At 43.0% G+C, this 27,331-nt stretch overlaps 1 protein-coding gene across 2 annotated transcripts; it reads left to right on the top strand.

Annotated features, from left to right (window-relative positions):
- Positions 1-668: 668 nt before the first annotated feature.
- On the top strand, positions 669-14,666 carry Gmfb (glia maturation factor beta). Of its 2 annotated transcripts, none has more exons than XM_057786248.1 (7): positions 669-808; positions 6,185-6,281; positions 7,651-7,700; positions 8,167-8,216; positions 8,955-9,040; positions 9,657-9,730; positions 10,974-14,666. In XM_057786248.1, the coding sequence occupies exons 1-7, from the start codon at positions 806-808 to the stop codon at positions 11,043-11,045; spliced, it is 432 nt and encodes a 143-aa protein (XP_057642231.1). In that variant the 5' UTR covers positions 669-805; the 3' UTR covers positions 11,046-14,666. The 2 variants fall into 2 exon arrangements, with proteins under 2 accessions (XP_057642231.1, XP_057642232.1); XM_057786249.1 differs by having other exon boundaries at positions 8,958-9,040.
- Positions 14,667-27,331: the final 12,665 nt, after the last annotated feature.

A 27,331-nucleotide genomic window follows, 5' to 3' on the forward strand; every position in this document is an offset into this window, starting at 1 on the left:
TTTGAGGATAATAATTACTTCTTCATGACCAAGGATTAAGTTCCAAAGGGATATTAAATAGAAGTTTAAAAAAAACTCTCACAATTTTTTTTTCCGTAAAGTTGCCAACCCTTTCATTCACATAGCCTTTCTTGTATCTCGTATTCTTTCATAGGAGGACAAATTTATCTTTGTTTCGGAATACCAGTAGTAATAAAATAAAAAGGTCGTAACTTTGTCCTGCTTCAGTTCAGTTTGGCAGTGACTTGAAAGTAAGAGTCCTCATAATCAACACCAATCACCTTTAATCCAGTATATGAATTCTAGTTGGAAAAGAAATGTGAGCAAATTCTGGAAAGCAGGCAGGGTCAGGAACGGCGCTCTGGGATAGGTGGAAAGATGGAAACCGTGCCTAGGTTTGAAAAGCATTCAATCTGGAAGTAAGCTGTTACCAACAGGCACATTTACCACTAAAATCGTTGATTCGGGTTTGTCATCATGAAATTTCTCCCATTGAAACTTGCAGAAAATTTAAAGGTTCCAAGAACCTGCGCCTCGAGGCTGGGTTCATTCCATGGTAACTGGGAGGGCGGGACGAAACAAGCTTCCTTAAGAAGCACTGGGTACGCTAGTGCACGCGTTCTGCTGAATTTTGGGCCTCGCCTCCCGCCGTCTGCAGTCACGTGCGGACCGCGGCAGCCGCGTAGCTAGGTGGGGGAGGCTGAGCCGGGCGCCAGCCAAGGCAGGAAGGGAGGTGGCTGCCGAGCCATTCTTAAAGGGGCCCGAGAGATCCTGCAGCGACGGGCCGCTGACGGCCGGAAGGAAAATGGTGAGTGGCGCGGAGGGCGGCACCGCGGGGCTGGGCGGGCTCGCGGGCCCTTCCCGACTTCCAGCGGCGGCCGGGACGACCCCCGCCGCGGGCCGCCGGTTGGAACGTGGCCTCCGTGGACAGGGGTCTGGCCCTTGTGGTCCCCGCGGCGGGACGGACTGGACCCGAGGGACGGCGTTGGCGGCGAGCGCTTGGGTTCCAATTGCCTTCTGCCCTCGCCCAGGCTTCTTTCTGCTTGCATCCCCCAGTTTCCCGCTGCATAGACCCCTATTCCTGCCTTCTTCAAGTCGAGGCCATTGGAACCCATGTGACCGGAGGTTCTATGGTTTTGCCTGTAAGCAACTGTCAGAGATTTAGTTTTGCTGCGTCTGGGTCCGTGGCTTCAGTTCTCCTTGAAGATGGACCCCCCAAGCGTAAAGATAAAAGTGGAAAATTAAGTCAGTTGCCATCAAAGATCTTCTGGATCCTTCCCAACGTGCTTTTTAAAATACGGTCAAGTTCCATGGAAACAGCAACAGGAGAACACTGTTGTTTTCAGTAACTCCTCTCTTGGGAACCACTTCCATCTAGCTGCTAGGCGCTAGCGGGTCTTGTCGTGGTCACTGAACCCAGGAAAGTCGTGGGTTTTCATCATTACGACCTTTAAACCACATTCCAGGCTGCTGACACTCCTGTTAGAAGCATTCCTTTCGCCATGCTTCTTCCCCCTAAGTTTCTGGGATTTAGAACTCCTGACTTTTCCTCCTCCTCCTGTTGATGCATCTGTTTTTCTTGGATTCCGTTCTCCATTTCCTGGACTGTGCTCATAAGAACCCTAGCTAGGCTCCATCCTGACGCTTCATTTTCTGTTGTATTTCCTTTTGCTGAATTCCTCCCTCCGGTTACCGCCTACTTTGAATTGAGCTATGAGTTCCCATCTCTGACCTTACTTCTTAGATCCAACCAGAAGTGATATTCCACTTTTTGGTTAATATACTCAGGAAACAAAGCCGGGCGGTGGTGGCACATGCCTTTAATCCCAGCACTCGGGAGGCAGAGGTAGAGGGATCTCTGTGAGTTCGAGGCCAGCCTGGTCTACAAGAGGTAGTTCCAGGATAAACTCCAAAGCCACAGAGAAACCCTATCCTGAAAAACAAAACAAATATACCCAGGAAACACTTCACCACACAGATACCACAGAGGCTCTTCAGTTTGTCCAAAAATAACTCATAGTCCTCCTGCTCCCACATCTGATCTTCATTCAGCCAGAATTCTGTAACTTGACTAAAGGTGCCTTTTGTGTCTGTTCCACAAGCCAGAAGTCTAGAAGTTGTCTTTGTAAGCCTTTATTTCCTCCATATTGAATCTAGCCCAATTCCTGTGTGGTGACTAAGGGAAAGAACTATAGCTGCCAGGCTACCTGGTTGCTTCCTGGGTCCACTACCTGTATGTCTTAGATTGGGGAAGATGCTTGTAGCCTGTCTGAGCCTTAACATTTCCTGCTAAATGGGGATGGTGTTAGTGTAAGTGATATGGTGTGGAGCACAAAGCAGGAATCAGCCTTGTGCTACATACACAATAACTTAACTGATGTTCCTCAGTTCTTTCTTATGCTGATGTTCAGCCTTTCAGCCGCTTGCCATCTCTTATGCGAAATGGTAACTGGTGCTGCTGTGTTCTTCCTGGCTCTCTGCCTGTTTGCGGCATATCAAAACAAATATGATCTTATCAGAATCAAATATGGCCATGTTTGCCTTCCCCACAATACCTACAGTGTGTTGACAGCTTCAATTTGCCATGGGATAGAAATCTGAGTGCCTCCAGGCCATAGCCTTAGTCCTCGCTCCTGTTCATCGTGGGCCGCTGAGTTACACTATGGTCTCATGATTTGGGCTGCTATGCTCACTTCAGTCACTTTAGATGGCTTTTCCTGTGACCGTGGTGTTCTTCACCACCGTCACTTCTCAAAGCATCTGTGCTTCTCTGTGCTGGCATCTATCATAGGGACCAGCCTACAAATTTTTGCCTGGTCTTTTTGATGTAGGTCTCTTCTCTACTAGACTATCATGTACACTAGCACTCACCAGAGTGTTGGTGCTCATTAACTATTCATTTATTGAGTGCACCAATAAATGGGACGTTTGAGCTCAGCTATCTTAAATAACATTTACCACCTAGAATTGTCTCTATAGCCTTGTACTCATTCTTAACCACTTCCAAATGTAAACATGACTAAGAGCTGACCAAGCTAAGTCCATTCCCTTCTCTCCCCGCCCTTTCCTTTTTAGAAGAGACAGTTGATCCTCCTGCCTCAGCCTCTAAGTGCTGAAATGAAGGGCATGTGCCACCACTCCTGATTTCTGAGTCTTTCTTGTAGAATGGGGTTTTGTTGTGGCTTTGGGAAGGGAGAACACACACTGAATTACACAAATTAAATCAAAGCATGTTTTCATCTTTTTTACCGTGCTGGGGTCACATGAGGCAAGTAGGTAGCAAATAGAGTTACACATTGAACATGTGTTCACGGGTTCCTGGCCTATGATGTCACGCTTATACTTGTGGCTCTCATTAGCAGAGACTCGTATGTCCAATTGGTTTTGTCTAAATAAAAATCAAAAGTTTTTATTAGCTTCATTATATTTTTGATTAAGGAAGATTGAATCTTAGCTTCAGAAGTTCCCTATGACTTAGCATCTCTCTAAAAACAGGTAGAAGCTGGGCGGTGGTGGCGCTGCCGGGCGCTGGTGGCGCACGCCTTTAATCCCAGCACTTGGGAAGCAGAGGCAGGTGGATCTCTGTGAGTTTGAGACCAGCCTGGTCTACAAGAGCCAGTTCCAGGACAGGCTCCAAAACCACAGAGAAACCCTGTCTCGAAAAAGCAAAAAATAAATAAATAAATAAATAAATAAATAAAATAAAAACAGGTAGAAGACTGAACATATGTCCCAGCAGTGGTATTTTTGCTGGCTGGTGCCCTTGGCTGGTGTATACTTCCTGATTGATTGTGTAATTACACATCATATGACACACGTCACAGCTTACTGATATCAGAGTTCAGAATTTTAAGGACAGTTAAAGTGATAGCCATTTCCTGCTTTAGTGGATGCTGTCTTTAGTCCAACAGGATCAAGCACTCAGGCTTCCATTACATTTTTTTTTTCAAACTTAAGATTGGGAGGATTTTAAGATTGGTGCTTTAAGGTTCTGATGAGAATTGTCCAGATTTTCCTGAAGGGGAGGAAGGAGAAACTTATATGAAAAGTCCAAAGTAAGTGAACTTTGTGCAACTTGACTCAAACCAACCGTAAAAAATGTAAAACAATGAGGGGATTTGAACATTAGTTAGGTGTTAGAGACTAGAATTCTGGGAGGGTTTTTCAAGCAGAATGACTACAATGTTTATGTTTCTCATGACAAGTGATGTCTTCAAGTGGCGAATAGTACAATGTTTCCAGGTGAATGACCTGTAGCCTTTGGGTGAGACTGTCCATTGGGCTTAGTGATGTCCTGTGGGCAGTGATTGGAGCTGGATGATTAATGCATAGCATTTCGCTATTCTGTTCTCCACATTGGTATGCTTTGCTAGGTTCCTTTAATTATTTTTTTTTTCCTTTTTTGGAGACGGGGTCTCACTCTGTAGCTCCAACCTTTCCCAAACTCAGAGATCTTCCTGCTTCTTCTCTCTAGTGCTGGTATAAAAGGTGTCCACCATCACGCCTGGATGATTTTGCAGTTTTACCACTATAAGCATCACAGCATGGCATGGTGGCACACACTTGCAATATCTATACTCTTGCTTTAGGGGCTAAAGCAAGGAGGATTACAAGTTTGAGCGAGCTTGGGGGCGGGGAGGGGGGGGATCCTGTCAAATACCAGCCAGCTGAGGGCGGGTTTGATGGGTGAGTATTTAAAGTAATTACTGTACAAACACAGGATCTGGGTTTGAAGCTCTGGAACTGTGAAAAGCCATAATCTCAGTGATCCAACAGCCAGGTGGGAGGCAGAGGTAGGAGAATGCACAAAAGCTCACCAGCTAGCTAACCTTTTCACATAGTATGCAGCGGGATCCTCTTTCAAATAGTGGAAGGCTAAGACTAGCACCCAAAATCATCATCTGACTGCCACGTGTACACTGTGACACATGTATGCCCAAATTCACATAAATGGATGTATGTGCACATAGAATTTCTATCTGTGCACCTGAAGACAAAGCCAGCTAACTAAACAACAACAAAACAGCTAGCTGGATGTCATAGCCATGCCCTGTAATACTAGCATTTAGGACACTGAGGCAAGAGGATTGTAAGTTCAAGGACAGCCTGGGCTATTTACCAAGATTCTCAAACAGAACAAAACAAAAAGCAAAAACAAAGCTAAATAAAAATATAAAACTATTTTTGTCCTCTTGTTTGTGGTGATAAATTGTACCACTAAAAGAAGAAAGCATTTGATGATTTCTGGGGAAGATCTGTTATTATATCTTCATAATCTCTAAGCATTTCTTTTGGCTTTTATATTTTTTCATCTGCTTTTGCTTTTGTACATTTGTTCCTCTTTTTCAAGGAAATAGATTATTGAATATACTATAAGGGGGAATCGAACTGAGCAGTCACCAGAGTATTGCCTGTCTTTTTGTACATTCTTTGGTTGTTTTTTAAAGACAGGGTTTCTCTGTGTAGACCCAGCTGTCCTGGAACTTGCTCTATACACTAGGCTGGCCTCAAACTCAGAAATCTACCTGCCTCTGTCTCCTGAGTGCTGGGATTAAAGGTGTGCACCACCACTGTCCAGCTAAAGATTTGTTTATGTATGTATTTTAAATGCATGAGTACTCTGTCTTCATGCCCACTAGAAGAGGCACCAGGTCTCATTACAGGTGGTTGTGAGTCACCAGTGTGGGTGCTGAGAACCAAACTCAGGACCTCTGGAAGAGCAGCCAGTGCTCTTAACTGCTGAGCCATCTTTCCAGCTCTACTTTTGTACATTCTTAATAGCTAATTTTATATCTTTGTAGTCAACTAAGATATAAATTATTCATTTTTACTGTTAGGTTTATTTTTATTTTCTTCATAATTGTGAAACTCCAAAAAGTAAAATGATTTTCCTGGTCTTGCCATGCAGTGTGAAATCCTGTGCTTGCTTATCTGACGCAGTTGACAGTCCTTCACTTCCATGTTTCTGTCCTACCTCTCACTTCACATAAAATGCTTCTTAGTATGTGCTTGGTTTTTGAAGTATTTGTTAGCCAGACAGGATTAAAGTGCAGCTCACACTAGAGATGAACAGGTATGACTAATCCGTGTAGATCCAAAGGTCGGTAGAGCTGAAAGTTCTTTAATGTGCACAAATATTGAAGTCATGGCATTTTAAGTGTATGTATCCCCCTCTCTCTTGTAGAGTGAGTCTTTGGTGGTTTGTGATGTTGCTGAAGATTTAGTGGAAAAGCTGAGAAAGTTTCGTTTTCGAAAAGAAACCCACAATGCTGCCATTATAAGTAAGCTGAAGTTGCCTCGAAACTCTGTGATGTGGTTTGTGTTCTCCTGCAGTTCCTTTGACCGTGCCGAGCCTTTAGAAAGTAACAGTTCCCCACCCGCTGTCCTTGTCACCCACCTCTGCAAGTTAAGAACGTGCTCGTGCCACCTCCCTCCCACTCCCTAGTCACTGCCAACTCCACTCATAAGCTGATTGTCTTGGCTCCTTAGGAATGAGGTCCTCATTTGTAGTGACTTTTTTGTCTTTCTCAGGGGGCTAACATTCACACCCAAATGGTAAAGTTCAGCATCCGTCTCCTTCTAACTGTATGTTACTTCAGTTTTGTGGAAAGGGCTTTACCTGTTTTTGTAGCTAATACTTTTTGGGCAATGATTTAGGTGAAGGAAGGTTGAGGGACTGAAGATGTAAAAGTGTAGACCTGACCTAACAGATCCATCAGGCAGGTGGGTGTTACGTCAACTGGTGACACCTTATGAATTTTGGTTCTGTTACAAATACTATCATGTGGTCCTATGGTTCTTTTGTTTATTATTTTTGCTGTATGAGTGCTCTACATGTATGTCTGCATGCCAATAGAGGGCATCAGACCCCATTATAGGTGGTTGTGAGCCACCATGTGGTTGCTGGGAGACTGGGAATTGAACTCAGGACTTCCGGAAGAGCAGCCAATGCTCTTAACTGCTGAACCATCTCTCCAGTCCCTTTTTATGGTTTTTTTTATGGCCATATGGTTCTTACTAGGGAAGATGTGATGGTGCTGTTTACCCCAACAGATGAGGCTGTTTGAAGTCACATTGTATGTCCATAGGATTGAATGTGAATTTACTACAAACTCCAACGTAGTTTATTCTTTACACAGATAGAAAGACCTAAGTTTCCTTTGATTTGGGTTTGGATTATATCATTTATATTTGAATATTTGAACAGAGGTGGAATTGGTAATTCACTTCCTTAGACTAATGACCATATACCATGAAATTTGAATGTTGGAGAAGCTGGGGGTCTTGGGTTTCTCTCTTCTGAGCCCTGGCCAGCTCTTCTTTGGCAATTCTAATCATGTTGCACATAGAGTCTTGGTCAGAGTTACTCTTCCAAGCCTCTTTTTATTTGGAAAGATACTCTGGAGTCATGAAGCTCTCCATCCATGCAGTCCATGTGAAGATTGATAAGAGTCTAAAAGGCAAGTTCCATGTTGGGAATTGTACCCAGAAGTGGAAAAGCTCATACCCCGGTGTATTTATGCTGTGTTTCTTGATGTCTTAGTTATAGGTGCTCCCTCCCTCCATACAGACTAGAGCTGCATGGGCTGCATGGGCTGGGTAGTCTAGGTCATCTGGAGTCACGCTTTACTTATATTGTTTTCCTTATAGTGAAGATTGACAAAGATAAACGCCTGGTGGTTCTGGATGAAGAACTTGAGGTTTGTTCAATGTGCTAATACAATTTTTATAGTTAAGCCATGTTTGTTGTCTAAGCAATGCCGTGTTTGTTACGTGTTCTGGACCTCCTTAAATAAGTGCTGATTATGCATGAAGAGCATGGCTAACTGTTGCTTCCACGTTGTCTGCTGATTTAACTGCCTTCTGTAAAGCACTGAGATCCAGCGTGGTAAGTGGGAGCTGGCGATCTGTACCGAGCTGTGCACAGAGTGCTCTCAAACTAAAGCCGGCCACTGGAGGGGTTAGTGCGGTTGCTGTTTCCTCTGCGGGTGTTTCCCGACACTGGAACCTGAGCACAGTAGGAACACTGCCCTTTAGCCCCGCTTTTTGTTAATAGAAGCGCTTTTGTGATGTGATAGCGAATTCCTAGCTCTTAGCAGCAGATCGGGTGCTGGGGGATCTTCGGCTAAGAACATGCTTTAAAGTTTCTTTTCTCCGTGCTGCCAGGGCATCTCCCCAGATGAACTTAAAGATGAACTGCCTGAGCGGCAACCTCGATATCCTTTTCTGAGTGGTTTGGGACAATTTTTGTTAGTCATCAGGATTTTATTTATGACCCTATTTGTTCAGCTTTCAACAGATATATTTTATATGGCGTGCAAAGAGAATGGGAGGACTGTTGTGGGAGGAAGGGGACGGTGAGGGGAGATGGAGGGCAGCTGTGAGCTGTGAGCAGAGGACTAAATAAAAGACTGGAACCCGCTGGTGTATTCTGCTGACTGAGACGCTAACAAAACACCATGGCCACAGCCCAGTTAAAATACCTATGCGTGTTGTAGACAAGAACAAGGAAAGTTGATGCATTTAGATTTCGTTTTAAAAATTTTTTTCTTTAATGTGCACATAGTAAAAACTGATAAAAGAAAAATTAAAGCTGTACTTTTAACAAGTTTCTTTTTGAGAGATTGCATGATTTTATAATTTGTCCTTGGAGCCTGTTTTGTAGACTGATATCAAAAGTGTGGTGTTAAAGCCGGGCGGTGGTGGCGCACGCCTTTAATCCCAGCACTTGGGAGGCAGAGGCAGGTGAATCTCTGTGAGTTCGAGACCAGCCTGGTCTACAAGAACTAGTTCCAGGACAGGCTCCAAAGCCACAGAGAAACCCTGTCTCGAAAAACCAAAAAAAAAAAAAAAAAAGTGTGGTGTTAGATTGAATGGATAAGGCCATTCACTAGCTCCGCATGTTGATTATTGCCTGTCCTAGAGCAGGGCTTTAGTTTCTTTAACTTGAGAAAAACCTTCATTGTGTATAGTTATAAGTACCAGCATGATGACGGAAGAGTCTCTTACCCTCTGTGCTTCATTTTCTCCAGCCCTGTTGGTGAGTCGCTTTCTCTAACATTGTCTACTTGGCTTTGATCCAACTGAACTGCCTTTGCTATGTATAAAAATGAAGTTGTTCAGTAGCCTAAACTGAGGTCAGTTGATGTGTGTGTTTGTGCACACACCTTATACACTCTAGAGCCAGTACCATAAAGTGTTTTTTCTTGGGACGCACTTATCTCTGCTGGTCAATTCCTAGAAGTGTAATTGCTGAGTTCAATCATACATTCTCATGATTCAGAAATATAACGGCACCATTTAGAATCAGAAGTATATATTTTAGTCTTGTTAAGTATGTGATCTTTGTGCGGCTGTGGTACCACGTGTATGTTTATCTTTGTAAAAGGAGGTACTAGGGATCTGCCTGTAATCTTGAAGATGGTCCTTGTACTATCACAGTTAAAATAATGCTGAATAAAGTTTTTAAGTGTCAAGACTGAAAGTCAGGGTTCATGGGAGACCTAGACCCATTTTAACTTTGAGTTGTCTGTCTTTGTGTAGACAGTATACATGGAAGAATTACAGTGTAGCCATATACATTTAGATCAAAGCTTCTGTAAACTTAGTAACCAGATCATTGTGAAAGACCTTTGTTTCTGTGCTGTGTCTTCCAGGGTGCAAGCCTGAGCAGCAGATGATGTACGCAGGGAGTAAGAACAAGCTAGTCCAGACCGCTGAACTGACCAAGGTAGTGTCTGCCTGACATGTCTCCTGTAGCGGACAGCATGACAACCAGGCAGCAACTGCAGGCGGGTTCTCCCTAGCCGAAGCCCTGTGACTAATGTGCTGCATAGAATAAAGCTTTGTACTAGGAGGAGAACTATAGTAATCTTTGAACCAAAATGTGTTTTTAAAATAATTTGATTTTAAAAAAGTAACTTTCAAAATGTGAGTAGCTTCACATAGTGGTACATGCCTGTCAACCCAGCACTGGGGGTTCAAGGCTACTTTGGGCCACATAATGAGATTATCCTAAAAGAAGAAGGAGAAAAGCAAAGGTCATGGTAACCGCAAAGCTATTAGGTCTTTGCTACTGTCTGCACCATAGTGTGCTAGAGCTGACATGCAGTCTGCACATGGCTCTTAGAGCTGCCGGCGTCTCGCTCTGTACAGGTGTTGGGATTGACGGTCATCAACAGACTCATTGGATAATGCGACTTAGCGCCAAGCCTCATAATCTTGAGTTTGATTTCTAGAACACACATGATAGGAATAGAGAACCAACTTCTGCAAGTTGTTCTCTGGCCTCCAGACACATACTATGGCTCATATTTGTGCGCGCGCACACACACACACACACAGATACAAGTGCCATTAAAGGTAGAAAGAAAAGCAGCATCAGAAGATGAATGACTTGTTCAGGGTTGTGTGTTAGTTAGAGCTAAGATTCCGATTTACATCTGGTTCCAGATCCCATCTGTTTGCTGTAACTTCATCTCCCTCTAGCGTTGTGCTCCCTGGGCTGAGTCAGATTTCTGCTGGAGAACTGTAGCTGTGGACTTTGAGTGTAGCCTCATCAAATTAGTCAGCAGCTGGTGTTAGCATCTGATACTCAGACTGTGAAAGCGTGGCCTTATGTTTCTTCAGCTCCTCGCTGGGTTGATTTTAGATATGTATGCTTGGCTGTCTTTTCTAATGGGCAAGGTTTACAAAATTACTCTTTGAGCATGTATGTGCTGGTTTAGAATTTGTGGTTCTAAGAGTGCAGGTTTTATGCTATCTTGATCGCTATTCTTTGGTAACTTAAGTATTTAGCACTTAAAAGGAGTTAAATTTTGTTGAGAAGGTACATCTGATTTACTCAGATTAAGTCATTGTCTTGACCAATATGAAGGAAACAGAACGTGGTATTTAATACTCAGTGCAATGTAGGGTTTGTTTTTAGAGGGATGGACTATGACTTCAGTTTCTTTGTTTTTTCCTTCCTTAAGGTATTTGAAATAAGAAACACTGAAGACCTAACTGAAGAATGGCTACGTGAGAAACTTGGATTTTTCCACTAGTGTGAACTTCTGTGTTTCTAAAGTATTTATGTATTAACCTGACCATACTGGAACCAGACATAAATAGTTAATTTATGCCTCAGAATGCACTGTTACTTACAGTTTGTTTCCTGCAGTAAAGAAAACGTCTTCATTTGTGCAGTCTGAGCAAAGGGGAAATCATCTTCATAGTAACGGAACTTTGTGATGTGTGGCCTTGTGTTTGTCATTGTTAGCTGGACACTTTTCTCCAGGGGTGATGTGCACCCTCATGACTAATTTCTGTGATTTATGGTTCAGGATGTACTGTTTGCAGACACTAGAGGAAGGTGGGTATTAGGCTATGGTAGACAGCAGGTCCTCCTTTGACCACCCCGGGCGCGGGCAGTCTGTAAGTGTGGATAGTGTTCCATCACTTGTCACGCTGCCAGGTTCCTTCAGGCTAAAGTCTCAACCTGGCCAATTTTGAGGCAAGAGCAGTGATTTAGTAGAACCTCTGTTGCACTTTCCATAAGTTTTCCTTCTCTCTTGGTTTCCTGTAGTAATCAAGTAATCAAGTGTAGAAACTATATCAATCACTCATTCTTAAGGTCTGTGAGTTGGGTTTTATGGTAGAGTTAGGATTATTAGGTTTTCTTCTTAGGAGAAATAGAACCCTAGTCTTAGAAACTGGTGAGTTATGTAATCAAGGGCTTCATTCCTGATTATGTCACTAATAGGGAACTTGGAATGTGGCTTGGTAACACTATAAAGCACCTCCTAATGTCTTGTGAGCACCGTTTTAAATATGTTAATACTGTGCCTTTGATTTGTCAGCATTAACATTAGTTTAAGACTTCTACACTGCCAGTATTCTAAATTTGGCAAAATTACTACTTTTTTAAAAGGTTCAAGTAAAATAATTTTCTAATATGTATAACTGAAGTTTATAATAAAACCAACTTGTTATTTTTAAAATTCCAACTATCTGCCCAAAGTCGTGAATATGTGGTAGGTGAGAATTATGATTTGGGGTATAATTACTATTAGTTTTGTGCCATATATAAGCATTACTTAAAATGTTGGTCATAGTTAATAGCAACATATCAATTTATCCTAAATGTCAGGAGAAATTCTATTATGGACAAAGCCAGTCACGTTAGATGGTAGCACCATTGTTAGGAAGCAAGACTTCTGACCTACTTGCAGTTATTACGTTACACTTAAGAAAACATGTAAGAAACTGATGAATAGTAATTTGACTTAAAGAGAAAAGTAGGGAGACTATAGAGGCTGATCAAATTCTTATATTAAGAAGGTAATCATTTTGAGCTGGGCAGTGGTAATGCACATGCCTTTAATTCTAACACTTGGGAGGCAGAGGCAGGCGGATCTCTGAGTTTGAGGCCAACCTGGTCCACAGAGCTAGTTCCAAAACAACCAGGATACACAGAGAAGTCCTATCTCAAAACAAAAACAAACAAACAAACAAAAAAAAACAAAACCTAGCAAAAGCATTTTTACGCTGGTGCAGTTCATTGCATACTGTTCATCTTGCTTAGGTTCTGTGGCAGCTTTTCTGAGGAAAGGTAGTTGGACTTTGACAGTGGAGTGGCGTGTAATGTGTGCTCATTGCCCTGCATGTCAGGAAGCAATTGCAAGTGCTAAAGGAGGTATTTGCATTGGCTCATGAATGGAAAAGGTCCTTTATTTTGGTTTCCAGAGAATGAGAAAAGTTCACCCAAGAAGTTTGAGATACAATGCAGGTTTTTTTCTTATGGGCTAGAGAATAGCTTGCTTATAATCCTACAGAAAGCAAATGAGATCCAAGTAGAGAGTGACTTTAATGTTTTTGAATGAAGCAAATAAGGTTTTGTTTCAGCTGGTTGCATAAGTATGCTGTTGAAAGTAGTGCTACAAGAGTGTACATTTTTAATACGGTTCCTTCTTTTGGCTTGCACATTTAACTTAGTTTTGGAAATCTTGAGGGCTTCCATCAGGTCAAGGGCACTGGCCTGCCGTACACAGGACTCTCCAGTCCTCCAGCAGCAGCACTGTGGCTGCCAGCAGCTTGCTTCTTGAGCTTTTCCAACCCTTCCCAGTAAGTGTGCCTTTTGGAAGGCAGCTCACTGGATTGGGTCATCAATAGAACATTTTTATTCTGCCTGTCCTTAATGCAGGTTTGTAAGTCCTATGCTCCAAAGTATTCCTCAAATATTTATGTACATTTCCATTTAGCTAAAATTTACATTCTTTTAAAGTATTTTTATTACTTTTCTACCTTTCCATAAAGAGTATGTCCCAATTCCATAATTCCAGCTTTTACACTCCACGTCTTTCTGGAACAACCATTCCTACTCAGCCTTAACTCTTAATTTTTCCTTTTTGGAAGCCACTCTTTCCAGGAAACTCTTTCGTTTTCTAAGTCAGCCTTGGTTTGTTTGGAAATTTCTGATCTTCTCTAAGTTGTGCATAGCATCTAATGTCAGAGCCAACTAAGAATTACAAAGTATAATACAGTTTTTGTGACAACATGGGTGATGTATGAAGAAAGGTATTCTCAGGTTACTGTGCTGAAATTCCAAAATGTCTGAGTTTTGAACGGTAATCACTTTGTTCTGATATTGAAGCAATTATGTTAGGGAAAAGCTGGTTGACTGTTTTGTTTAATTGACTTCTAAACTCTGTTGGAATTGTCTATCTGAAAAGTTTACTGGAAGCCTAGTGCAGTTAAACATTCTCTTGTGTGAGGGGTGTTACTAGATTGTTTGTCATTACTAAATGATTTGTAGCAAATGTGTGTGAGCATTTCCCTCCCTTTTTGTCTCCTATTTTCAGGAGCCAAACTTAGCCATAAACTATATCCTGGTCTGACACTTTCACTAATGGTTTCCAGTTAGAGGAGTTTTTTGCCAAATTAAACTTGGCTCTTATCCCACCCAGACAGAAACAAAGGAAGGTGCACATAAGGAATCTTTGGACACTTGTAAAACTCGTGTGAGGGCCTCAGTCTGTATATGGACTAGTGAATGGATATTTTCATAAGGATTGAAATGCCAATATTTGGGAAGTAGAGAGTAGGGTATATTCTATCAGTTCTATTGAGTGTTAATATGGTTGTATTCCTTATTTGTTCTCTAGACTGATAATACTGGAATCCATAAAGTTTGAGCCTTTACAACTTACATGAAGAAATGTTGCGAACATTTCTAGATGAATCTTATTTTGTATTTCTGGAAGAATGTACATAATCTCCTAGGCCTCTTCGTGCTGACGGTTCCAAGGCGAATGTTTGCTAGGCCATTGACATTTCAGACCCGTGAGCATATCCCTGCAGTGTCTGAAACAGTCACACTGAGCCTGTGATAGAGACAGTTTCTTGCTTTTTAGAATATAAATACTTGAATATTGTTTGAGATCACCAACATGCCAGGGCAAGTCCCACTGATTTTGATGGTCCAATATAATCTCATTCAGGAGGCTTAAAATATTAGTGGTTTAGTCTTGTGGATTTTCACAGTTCTCTGTCACTGTTTAAGAAAACCAACAACTGGCACTCCTCCTTAAGCTGTGTTTCAGTCTCTGCTAGTTCATACCGCATGTTTATTTTGGAGTCTTTGGTAAGCATGGTGCTTGTATTGGTTTAAATAAAATGCTAACATGAAAGGACGTCTAGTGCTTCATTTTTCACCTGCCTTCCACCCCTCCTGTGAGTTTCTGTGAGTCATGTGCCCATTTAGCAGTTTACTTTGTTGGGGAAAACCAAATAACAATAATAACAAAAACCAGAAATCCTTGGGCAACTTGATGGAATGAAAACTCAGTCTGATGCAAAAATGATGGTGAATAGCAGTAGAGGTAGAATGAGCAATTCCAGGCGCTGAGCCTGGCCTTGAAAGGGAGATTAGGAGTTAGGAAGTCAGTGTGCCTCTAAGCAATCCTGTCACAGTGCACTCTTCCCGCCCAAGGGACTGTGCTGCAGGGTGTGGCCATGGGTGTCTATTAGAACAGATACATGCAAATCCCTAACAGCTCTGTAGTTTACCAGGTACTATTTGTGATTACTCTTTGTAACACTCTCTGTGAGTTCAAGGCCAACCTCGTCTACAGAGGTAGTTTTAGGACAGTCAGAGCTACACAGAGAAACCCTGTTTTGAAAAACCTAGACAGACAGACAAACAGATAAATTTATGGTTGGGGTCAGCACAACTTGAGGAACTCGATTGAAGGGTCTCTGAGGATCACTGCTAGAAGGAGGCAGGATAACTTAGATAATTTACATTTCTAACAAAACTGCCCAGGTGCAGGGGCCACATTAGCTTACTCTTTTTTTTTTTTTTTTTTTTTTTTTTTTGTATTTTTCAAGAGAGAGTTTCTCCGTGGCTTTTGGTTCCTGTCCGGGAACTAGCTCTTCTAATTACTCTTTAAAGTTTTATTTTATTCATCGAAAGGTCTACTTGCTTGAGGTTTTATGCTTATCCAAATCTCTTTTTACATTTTGGGTATAAACTAGATGCAGTCTTGATTTTTCACAGTAATGCACAATCATGATTAACAGTACTATGAATATTTATATTCCTATAGATATTTCCCATTAAACCTGTTCTTTTTCTTTAGAGAAGATATCTCCAGACAAAATCTGGGTGACTTAACGATAGATCTTTGTGCAATTTCTAGAGAGAAGCTTCTAGTGTGTGTTCTGTCTGTGATAGTTTATTTTTTAGTTTTTTTTTTTTTTGAGACAGGGCTTGTTTCCAAAGTGATGAGATTAAAGGCCTGCGCCACCACCACCTATCCAAATGGCATAGTTCCTTTTTTTTTTTTTTTTTTTTGAGCCATACATTTTTTTTCTACCTTTCTACCTTCCTTCCCTCTCCCCTTTTACCCTCCTCCATGATCTTCACTCTCCCAAGTTATTCAGGAAGTCTTATCTTTTTCACCTCCCTATGTAGAGATATTTCATTTATATTGATAGAACAGGAAGTGTTGATAAGCATGTAGTGATTGATATCTTTGCGGTAAGATGAATAGGAGCTGTACCTATTAGGGTTCTCCAGAGAAACAGATTCAGCAAGAAACACACATGTGCGTGTATGTACACTCTCAGCACACATGCACAGACAAACAGTATCATCTCTTAGGATTAACAGGGGATTGGTGCCAGCATCCCTCCTTGGGTACCAGAGTCTGTGGCTGTTTGATTCCCCTAAGAAGGATGATACAGTATTTCTGCATGACCTATGAACATCCTTCTGTATATAGATACCTGTAGGTTACTCCTGATACCTCATGTGATGTAAATCCTATGTAAATAGTTGTTATGCTGTAGCGCCTGCATTACGGGATGGTACATGAGCCGGGAACTAGGCTGGAGACTTAAAAACACACACACAGACAGAGACATGGGGACATGGGTCTTCCTTGATACAAGAATGTCAACTTGATTGTGTTCCAGAGAAGCTTATATAGGGATCCTTAAGTGATAGCCATGCCCCAGCCCTTAGGATTTCCAGCTGTAAAACCCACCAGAATTTATTCCCCTGCCATCAGGAACTCATGAGGGTCTTGTGCTCAGAGCAGCTGCAGGGCACAGGACAAAAAATTGTTTTGTTCAGTTCACTCCAGCAGGCAAAGGGTCTGAAGCAGGGAAAGAAAGTCAAGGGGCCAGGAGTCTGCAGCCCCTAGATTATACTGCATTGTTTAGGGAATAATAGCAAAAATACTATATTCTATTGTCTTAGGATTTCTATTGCTGTGAAGAGACACCATGACTATGCCAACTCTTTAATTAAAAAATATTATTTATTATGTATACAATATTCTGTCTGTGTGTATGCCATCAGGCCAGAAGAGGGCACCAGACCTCATTACAGATGGTTGTGAGCCACCATGTGGTTGCTGGGAATTGAACTCAGGACCTTTGGAAGAGCAGGCAATGCTCTTAACCTCTGAGCCATCTCTCCAGCCCCCATGCCAACTCTTATAAAGGAAAACATTTAATTGGGCTGGCTTATAGTTCAGAGGTTTAGTCCATTATCATCCTGGTTCACCATGGTGGCATGCAGGCAGACATGGTGCTGGAGAGGTAGCTGAGCATCCTACATCTTACTTGGGAAACAGAAAGTGAACGGAGGCACTGGGTGTGACTTGAACATTTATGAGACCTCAGAGTCCATCCTCATAATGACATACCTCTTCCAACAAGGCCACACCCACTCCACCAAAACCACACCTAATACTGCCACTCCCTATGAGTTTATGGGGGCCAATTACACTCAAACTACCACAACTATAAATGCTCAGTATAAATGAGACCTTTTCCACATATTTATTTCTTGAATCTGTGGTAGTTTCAATCCATAGCTATGGAATGCATGAAGAGCCAGGTATCTAATCTGCTTTATTTACTATGAAGAATTGGACTGAATGAGTATAGATCTGAGAAGATATGGGATCTTCCTATAGCATGCTGGAGACTCAGGAAAGCTGGAGGATTAATTCTTGTATCAGACCCATGGCCTAAGAACAGGGCAGCCACTGGTGCAAATAACAGTCCAAGAGCACAGAAAATGGCTTTCCCATTCCAGAGGCAGACAGGAAGCAAAACAATTTCCATTTCTGTCTCTTATGCTATGTTCAAGCCTGTTGCCTGATGGGTGTTGCCTCTCCACAATGGAAAGTGTATCAGCTCCAACTGTGAGTCTTTCTCTCTCTCTCTCTCTCTCTCTCTCTCTCTCTCTCTCTCTCTCTCTCTCTCTCTCGATATAATGTTTAATGTGGAAATGACTTCTGCTAGCCAAGTTGACATGGAATTACCTGTTTCTGGATCATAAGACTGTTATAGTCCAGGCTGGATTATTGTGGCCGAGACGAGTGGATGGCTCGGCAGGTGGGAATGCTGCTTTCCTGAGTACTCAGGTTTAGTTCCAACACTGACAGTGGGGTGGCCCACAGTCTTGGTAACTCACTCAGGCTCATTTCCAATGCTGACGTTGGGCAGTCCACAACCGTTGGAGGAGGCCGCTAGTTAGTTCCCGGCTGTTTAGTCCCGAAATAATCATACAGAAACTGTATTATTTAAATCACTGCTTGGCCCATTAGCTCTAGCTTCTTATTGGCTAACACTTATATCTTTATTTAACCCATTTCTATTAATCTGTGTATTGTCATATGACTGTGGCTTACTGGCTAAAAAGCATGTCTGACTCTGGTGGTGGCTCCATGACTTCTCTCTGATTCTGCCCTTCTTTTTCCCAACATACATTCTAGCTTTCCTCACCTACTTCTGTTCTTCCCTGCCGTAAGCTCAAAGCAATAAAAATTAACCAATAAAAGCAACACATAGACAGAAGGACCTCCCACACCTCACAACCTTGTTAACTTAGGTTCAGTTCTAGTGCAGACATTGGGTGGCCCACAACCTTGGTAACTCAGGTTCAGTTTCAACGCTGATGTCAGGTGACCTACAACCTTTTAACTCCAGGAACTGGAGACCTCAGGCCCAAATATAAAATAGAAATAATAAATCTTTTTTTTGTTTTGTTTTGTTTTGTTTTGTTTTTCGAGATAAGGTTTCTCTGTGTAGCTTTGGTGCCTGTCCTGGAACTAGCTCTTGTAGATCAGGCTAGCCTCAACTCACAGAGATCCACCTGTCTCTGCCTCCTAAAAAAATAATAAATCTTAGAAAAGAAAGAAAAAAGATTATCAAGGTTAAAGTTTTGTAGATTTCCTAAAAACTGCTGAGGCTGTGGATTATATTATTTTAAGGTGTGTTGCCTTTGTTGATGCTGCATTTGTTTAACTCTGTGAAGCTGTGATTCTTTGCCTGTCTAAAACACCCAATGGTATAATAAAGCACTGGATGGCCAATAGTGAGGCAGAAGCAAGGACACACGGGGCTGAGAGGCAGAGAGGATGAGTAGGAGAAGGAATCTAGGAAGACTGGGCAAGCAAAGAAAGAACAAGGAGGGGGTGCTAGTCCAGTTACCCAGCCAGCCATGGAGTAAGATTGAAAGTAAGATATACAGAAGTAAGAAAAGGTAAAAGCCCAGAGGCAACAGATAGTCAGGATAATTTAAGAAAAACTGATAAGAAACAAGCCAAGCTAAGGTTGGACATTCACAACTAAGAATAAACCTCCATGTGTGATTTATCTGGGAGCTGGGTGGTGGGCCCCTCAAAAAGCCAAAAGAGTAAAACATCACACAACACTTCACCCTGCCTTTATCATCTCATTTAATATATGGAATTAGAATTGGTGACTTTTTTTGTTCATATTCCACCTCCACTCTTCTCTGGTGCTTTTGTGTGTGTGTGGTGTGTGTGTGTGTGTGTGTGAGAGAGAGAGAGAGAGAGAGAGAGAGAGACAGAGAGAGAGACAGCAGACAGACAGACACAGATAAAAAAAGAGAGAGAAGAGTCTTCTTGTACCCCTAGACCTGGGAATTGGGCCTCACACATCTGTCTGTGTTCTATACACACACACACACACACACAGAGACACAGAAAGAGAGTCTTTTTGTGCACCCAGATCTGGGAATTAGACCTCACACATTCGTCTGTGTTCTCCCACCGAGCTGCATCCCCACTTCATCGTCCAGTCTCTTGACAGAGGCAAACTTCTATCTGAGATCCCCAGAGGTTGCCAGTGTGGTCTGGCCAGAAGGAACATTCTTGCTTACTTGTAAACCCTGTATTTAAGTCTGTAATGGCTTCCAGACCAGTTCCCAATGAGAGGGATGAAGTAGATTTCTTGTACTAAATTTAGTGAGGTTTTTGCAGATAGATTTTGTTACCCTGTTGAAATGACATTGCCATGCTCAATGATCAGACTTTAATAATAACTTTATTAAAATAAAATTCACATGGGCTAGAAAGATGGCACAACAGTTAAGAGTGCTTGGTTCGTAGCTTTGCAGTGGGGCTCAATCCTTTATTCTAGCACTTGGGACACAGACACAGGTGTGGTGTGGGACAATTGTCTATATTCTGTCAATCATGTTTTAAATAAATGCTGACTGGCTGGTTGCCAGGCAGAAAGTATAGGCAGGAAAACCAGACAGGAAGGGCAATGAGAACAGGAGGATTCTGAGAAGAAGGAAGCTCTTTCAGCAGTCCTGCCCAGACCACCGAAGAAGCAGGATGTGACCTGCCCCACTGAAAAAGGTACTGAGCCATGTGGCTGACATAGACAAGAATAATGGGTTAATATATAAGCTATAAGAGCTAATAAGAAGCCTGATACAATGGGCCAGTCAGTTTATCATTAATATAGACTCTCTGTGTGATTTCTTTGGGACTTGCTGGCTGTGGGAACTGTGCAGGATGGAAACTCCAGCAAGCCCGGCTCTCATGTTACACAGGTGGATCTCTGTGAGTTCAAGGTGAGCCTGGTTTACAGAGTGAGTTCAAGGACAGCCAGAGTTACACAGAGAAACCCTGTGTGACCAGATGCTTAAAAGAAATTCCACACTAGTTCAGACTTGAGAAATAGATAGTTATTTATTTAGGGGTAAACTCACAAATCAGAATCCTCCGCTACTGGTTGAATCACGCGATCCAAATTGAGCAGCCAGAAGAAAGGAGCAAGGGGAAGGAGAAAAGGGATGGACCCAGATTTTTCATCAGCCCACAGTGGGTGGTGCCACCCCTGGGTAGTTGGCCCTGAATTATGTAAGAAAGCAGGTGAGCAAGACCACTCTTTTATGGTTTCTACTTCTGGTCTCTAGGTTCCTGCCCTTAACTTCCCTCAGTGACATATTCGATTGTGACCTGAGAAATGGAAGCTGAAATAAGCCCTTTCTTCCCGACCAAACTTACAGGAATAAGGGTTCTGAATGGTGAGTGGAAGGACAGAGGATGCCAAATAAAGAAGACAAAAAGCAATAGCTGGGACCGGGAGGTCTTGTGTAAGCTGATGACTTAGGCCAAGCAAGTTCATTAAAAAAACATAACATCACCAGGCAGAGGTGGCACACTCCTTTAATTCCAGCACTCGGGAGGCAGAGACAGATGAATATCTGTGAGTTTGATGCTAGCCTGGTCTACAGAGTGAGTTCCAGGACAGGCTCCAAAGCTGCACAGGGAAATCCTGTCTTGAAAAACAAACAAACAAACAAAAGAAGTATAGCATCTTCCCATGGTTCTCAACCTTCCTAATGCTACAACTGTTTAATACAGTTCTTCATGTTGTGGTGATTCACAACCATAAAATTATTTTTGTTGCTACTTCATAACTGTAATTTTGCTACTGTTATGAATTGTAATGTAAATTTTTTTGGAGATAGAGGTTTGCCAAAGGGGTGGTGATCTACAGGTTGAGAATCGCTGTATACTATTTGTATTGGGAAAATGGGCCATTATCAGCAGAGAGCTAACTCAGACAGTGTTGGCAAAGAGAACACAGGATACCTCAGATAGAGCTGCCTTAGGACTGGTAACCACAGCCCTTCAGAGGGAAAGCCAGGAGCCTAGGAACTGAAACCTTCGCTCCTTCAAGGCCCCGTGTCTTAAGGTTTCTATGCTGCAGTGAAACCCCATGACCAAAAAGCAAGCTGGGGAGGAAAGGGTTTATTTGGCTCACACTTCCACATCACTGTTCATCACTGAAGAAGTCAGGACAGGAACCTGGAGGCAGGGGGTGATTCAGAGGCCGTGGATGGGTGCTGCTTACTGACTTGTCCCCTATGGATTTCTCAGCCTGCTTTTAGAATCCAGGAACACTTGCCCTGGGGTTGCATCACCCACAATGGGCTGGGCCCTCTAACATTAATCACTAAGAAAATGCCCTATAGGCTTGCCTACAGCCAAGCTTTTGCTTTATTTTATTTTATTTTATTGAGAAAGGGTCTCACTATGTAGCTATGGTTAGCCTCCCAGAGGTCAGCCTGCCTCTCCCTCCATCTACCATGCTCAGAAAGACCCGCGGGTTTTCCAGATGTGCACAGGTCTGGAGGGACTGAGACTATGCTGGCATAATGTTGTTCAGAAGTCATGTCCGTGAGACTTTAAGGGTGTGGCTTCTCACATTCATAGGAAACACAATTTCACAGCCCCTTCCCCAACCCTCTGGCTCCTACAGTCTTTCCATCCTCTCTTCAGTGACCCCTGAACCTCAGATGTGGGAGCTGTATCAGAGATGCATCCACTATTCTGTAATGGCCCCTGTCTGTTCCAAAGAGAAGTTTCCTTGATGAGGGGTGAGAATTACACTTATCTATGGGTATAAGGACAGATGTTTAGCAAATAGCTAGGGATTATACTAGTTTAGTAAAGTGGTAGTTATAGGTTCTCCAAGATTCATGCCTTCACTAACCCTAGGTGGTTGGCTAGGTTCCCAGTACCAGGCGTGATTTCTGTCTTGTTCAGCAGGTCTTAAGTCCAGTTACAGCGCTATTGGTCACTACCAAGTTATATGTGGTACTATACTGCACCCTTAAGGTTATTTGCCATACTGGTTATTACGGTTCGTATGTATCCTAGCTGGGTAGGACTGTTGGTTGCTTCCCTGTTGTTTTTCCGTGGCTTAGTGGCTGCACCTGAGTCTACCACCATCTGCAGCCCTGCTGTCCTGCTGCCCTGCAGCCAGTGCTCCTGGCGGGAGTTCTAGTTCTAGTCTAGCTCGATTGCTGCCGCCAAATGAAGTTTTTACCTGAGTCTCTATTGTTCCATCTACCAATAAAGACTTGGGAGTAAGGTGTTGGGCTGAAAACTTGATAGGTCAGAAGGGCCGAGAAACAATCAGCTGACCTTCCTGTCGGCTGCAGCCCCATCAAGAGAACATCTCTCCATTCGTCCCAAACCAAAAGGACCACAAATCTCTAAGTCCCTCCCTACTCCTTGTGTGACTTTCTATCTGTCTTTCTATATACTCTCTATGGCTAATTCTTGTCAACTAGTTGCTGGCTCTGCCCCCATTCAAGGTTGATTTTATTAACACAGTCTCAGGGGTTCACAGTGTGATCAAATATCCCGAAACACTTCCCTATTTTGGAAACTTGCATGGTACCTTCTGGCACAGTGAAAACTAGCCCTTAGGGAGTAACTCAGGGCAAGAACAAGAGCCTGTAATGTTTCAGGAGTCTCTGGGACAACCCTAGCCTACAACTCAAAAAATGCTTCTCAACGCCTGGTTTTGGGTTTTTAGGGTGATCTTTGACTCTTGGAGGAATTGTCCCCTCAGATGAGAAAGTCTCATTTGACTCTATGTGCATCTTTGTACACAAATGCACTTTTGTTACTGGGATTTTTTTTAAAGGTATAGTTCAAAGTCTGATTCCTTATGACTTTCCCCGACACTGTTACCATTATTTGGCCCTTCTCTCTTCTCAGGTACATCTCCTTCCTCCAGTCAGCCCCCTCCCGCCCCCCTCAGGTCACTCGGACCTTGCTATTCCCTTCTCTGTTGCATCCTCAGCCCCCACCCTGGCAACTGCCTCTTTTTCCTTTTCTGGCTTTCGTAGTTATCCTAGGATATATACTGAGTGTATAATTTTATCTAAACTCATTGTACTCTTAAATGGGAAATATGTTGTATTTTATAAAGTCATACCTCAATAAAGTTGACTTTAAGAACAAATACAGATATAAAGAGCAATGTGGAAGAATCTCAAGCAAAAAAGAAACTCAAACGTATGTTGAGCCAAGAAAGACAAAACAAAGAAGACATAAACGATTTCATTCAGTAAAATTCAAGAACATAAAACAGCTATGCTCTGTGATGAAAAGCAGAGCGTTTAGTACCTGGGAGTGGGACACAAGGGAACCTCGTGCAGTGTTGGCAAGACCTTTCTTTGGTCTCCTGAGGGAGGGGTGTGGATATAGAAGGGACCACTGTGTATTGTGTGTCTCATTGTCCCCAAACTTTACCTTAATCAACATTATAAAAAAGACAAAAAATACGAGGAATGCACGGGCTAGTTTTTTTTGTTTTGTTTTGTTTTTTGTTTTTTGTTTTTCGAGACAAGATTTCTCTGTGGTTTTGGTGTCTGTCCTGGAACTAGCTCTTGTAGACCAGGCTGGTCTCGAACTCACAGAGATCCGCCTGCCTCTGCCTCCCGAGTGCTGGGATTAAAGGCGTGCGCCACCACCGCCCGGCTGCACGGACTAGTTTTATGTCAACTTGACACAAGGTAGAGTAGGAGGGAGCCTTAGTTGAGGAAATGCCTCCGTAAGATCCGGCTGTAGGGAAGTTTCTTAATTAGTGGTTGATGGGGGAAGGACTCCGCCCATTGTGGGTGGTTTCATCTCTGGGCTCATGGTCTGGGGTTCTATAAAAAATCAGGCTGAGCAAACCATGGGAAGCAAGCCAGTAAGCAGCACCCCTCCATGGCTCCTGCATCAGCTTCTACTTCCAGCTTCCTGTCCTGACTTCCTTCAATGATGGATTGTGATGTGGAAGTGTAAGCCAAATACACTCTTTCCTCCCCAGCTTGCTGTTCGGTCATGGTGTTTCACTGCAGCAAGAGAATCCCGAACTAAGACAAGGAACAAATAGACACAGTTTAGCACATGTGAGATTGTTGGCTAAGTCATGTCTGTATGCTCGTACACTAACTGCTTTCCTAATGGTTGTGTAATAGGCACTCCTCGAGCAAAGGCCACGGTGGACGACACAGCTATCTGATATTGAGAAATCCCATTCTGCTGGGTTCAATGCTTTCTCTTTGAACACAGCCTTGGCCTTATGCTTTAGGGAGGTATATTGTACTGGCTGCTTTTGTGTGTCAACTTGACACACATACAAAAGCTAGGGTCATCAGAGAGGAAGGAGCCTCTGTTGAGGAAATGCTGCTATGAGGTCCAGCTGTAGGACATTTTCTCAATTAGTGATCAATGGGGGAGGACTCAGCCCACTGTGGGTGGCATCTCTGGGCTGCTGGTCCTGGGTTCTATAAGAAAGAAGGTTGAGCAAGTCATGTGAAGCAAGCCAGAAAGCAGCACCCCTCCATGGCTTCTGCATCAGTTCCTGCCTCCAGGATCCTGACCTGTTTGCGTTTCTGTCCTTGACTTCCTTCAAGGATGAACAATGATATGGCAGTGTCAGCCAAATAAACCCTTTCTTCCCCAACTTGCTTTTGGGTCATAGTTTTTCATTGCAGTAATAGAAACCCTAACTAAGACATATATAGTGAACAGAAATGTATTAGGTTTCTATTGTTGTGATAAAACAAAAAGCGATCTGGGAGAAAAGGGTTTATTTGATTTACATGGTCTGATCACAGTGCATCATGGAGGCAGGTCAGGACAGGAACTCAAGCAGGGCAGGAACCTGGAGGCAGGAGCTGAAGTAGAGACCATGGAGGAACACTGTTTACTGTTGAGTCTTTATTAATATGCCCTGGGACTGACCATGTGTGCAGTCATCAATTAAGACAGTGCCTCACAGGCTGGCCTGCAGCCCAATCTGCTGTGGGTATATTCTATATATTCTCAATTGAGGGTCCTCTTCCCAAGTAACTCTAGCTTGTGTCAAATTGACAGTAAATAAAATAAAATAAAAATTAGTATGGGCAACCAATTGTCAGCTCTTTTTTTAAATGACTCTAATGAGACACCATTGTTATAGGAGACCACTTGTTCGTTCCTGGCTGCTCAGCCCCGAAATAACCACACGGAAACTGTATTAATTAAACCAATGCTTGGCCCATTATCTCTAGCTTCTTATTGGCTAACTCTTACATTTTAATTTAACTCATTTCTATTAGTCTGCATATTGCCACATGACCGTGGCTTACCAGCAAGGTTCTGTCATTTCTGTTCCTGGCAGCTACATGGCTTCTCCTGACTTCACCTTCTTTCTCCCAGCATTCAGTTTAGTTTACCCGCCTACCTCTATTCTGCCCTGTGCAGGCCTAAGACATTTTCTTTATTAACCAATGGTATTTGCAGCATACAGAGGGGAATCCCACATCACACCATGACCAAGGCAATGTTCAGAAGAGTAAATTGGAAGTTTTAGCAGCTGGTGAGTGAATCCATGACCATCATGGTGGGCAGCATGGCACCAGAGCAGGAGCAGCAGCAGCAGCAGGCAGGCAGGCAGGCATGGCACCAGAGCAGGAGCAGAAAGCTATGTCCTTGTCAGCAAGCAAGAGGCAGAGAGAGTTACCTGGGAATGGCTTGACTTTTGACTCAAAGCCCATCCCAAGTGACACACCTCTTCCAAGAAGGTCACACCTCCTAATCTGTTCCAAACAGTTCTACCAATGGAAGACCAAGCATTCCAAATCTTTAACATCCTCATTCAAGCCATCTCAGAGTGCAAAGGAAAGTCATTCATCACTCTTGAGGAATAAAAGTTACCTTTTCCCAAGACCTTGGGCTGGGAAAGGATCCTCCTCTGAACAATAGCAAAAGGACCATAAACCCTTGAGCAAACTCTGAGGTCTGCCAGTGAGAAAGAAGTGTGTGTAATTGTCACACTTATGATGCTGTGAGAAACTGTGATAAACACCTGAGTTTGGCAGTTTTGAGGATGAAGACTTATCTGGGTTCCTGACTTCAGAAGTTATAGTCTATGTTCTGCTATGCTATGGAAGAACATCAGGGCAGGGCAGGGAGGTGGTGCAGAGTTGCCCACTCCTGGAAGCCAGGAAGCAGAGAGGGGACTAAGCTAGGGGCATGGTTTGTCTTTCAGGACACATCCTGTCTTCTCACTGTTCTCTTGCTCTAAGAGGACATCATGAACAAGGCAGAAGAAAGCATTAGTTGGGGGCTTCAGAGGTTAGTCTCTTGTCATCACGACTTGGAGTGGAGTGTGGCAGCAGGCAGACATGGTACTGGGGTGTAGCTGAGAGATCACATCTGATCTGCAAATTGCAGGTAAACAAAGCGAGAGACTGGGCTTGGCATGGGCTTTTGAAACTTCAAAACCCATCCATCCTTGGTGACACAGCTCCTTCACCAAGGCCACACCTCCTAATCCTTCCCAAACGGTTCCATTCTAGGAACCAAACATTCAAATATATGAGCCTATGGTGGTCATTCTTATTCAAACCACTACATCCCACTTGTGACCTACTTCGTCTAATTAAGCCCCACTTCCTGCTTTCTGCTACTTCCTAATAATGCCATCTCACTATGACTCCATCAAGGAATCCATTGACGCTTCATTTCCCTAAAGCCCTGCCTCTGAACACTGCTAGATCAGGAATCAAACCTTTAACACGGAAATCTTTTTAAGGGACACTTAATGTGCAAACCATAACAGTAGATTAGAGGCAACCCATAATTCCTGTTCCCTTTCTTGCTTTCTCCAATTTCATAGCTACTCCCTCCAAGGTTTATGTCTTGGGCACACATGTAGATTCCTGTGTTACTCACAGTCA

The sequence above is a fragment of the Chionomys nivalis genome, chromosome 12 (assembly GCF_950005125.1).
Source record: "Chionomys nivalis chromosome 12, mChiNiv1.1, whole genome shotgun sequence".
NCBI classification, from domain to species: Eukaryota; Metazoa; Chordata; class Mammalia; order Rodentia; family Cricetidae; genus Chionomys; species Chionomys nivalis.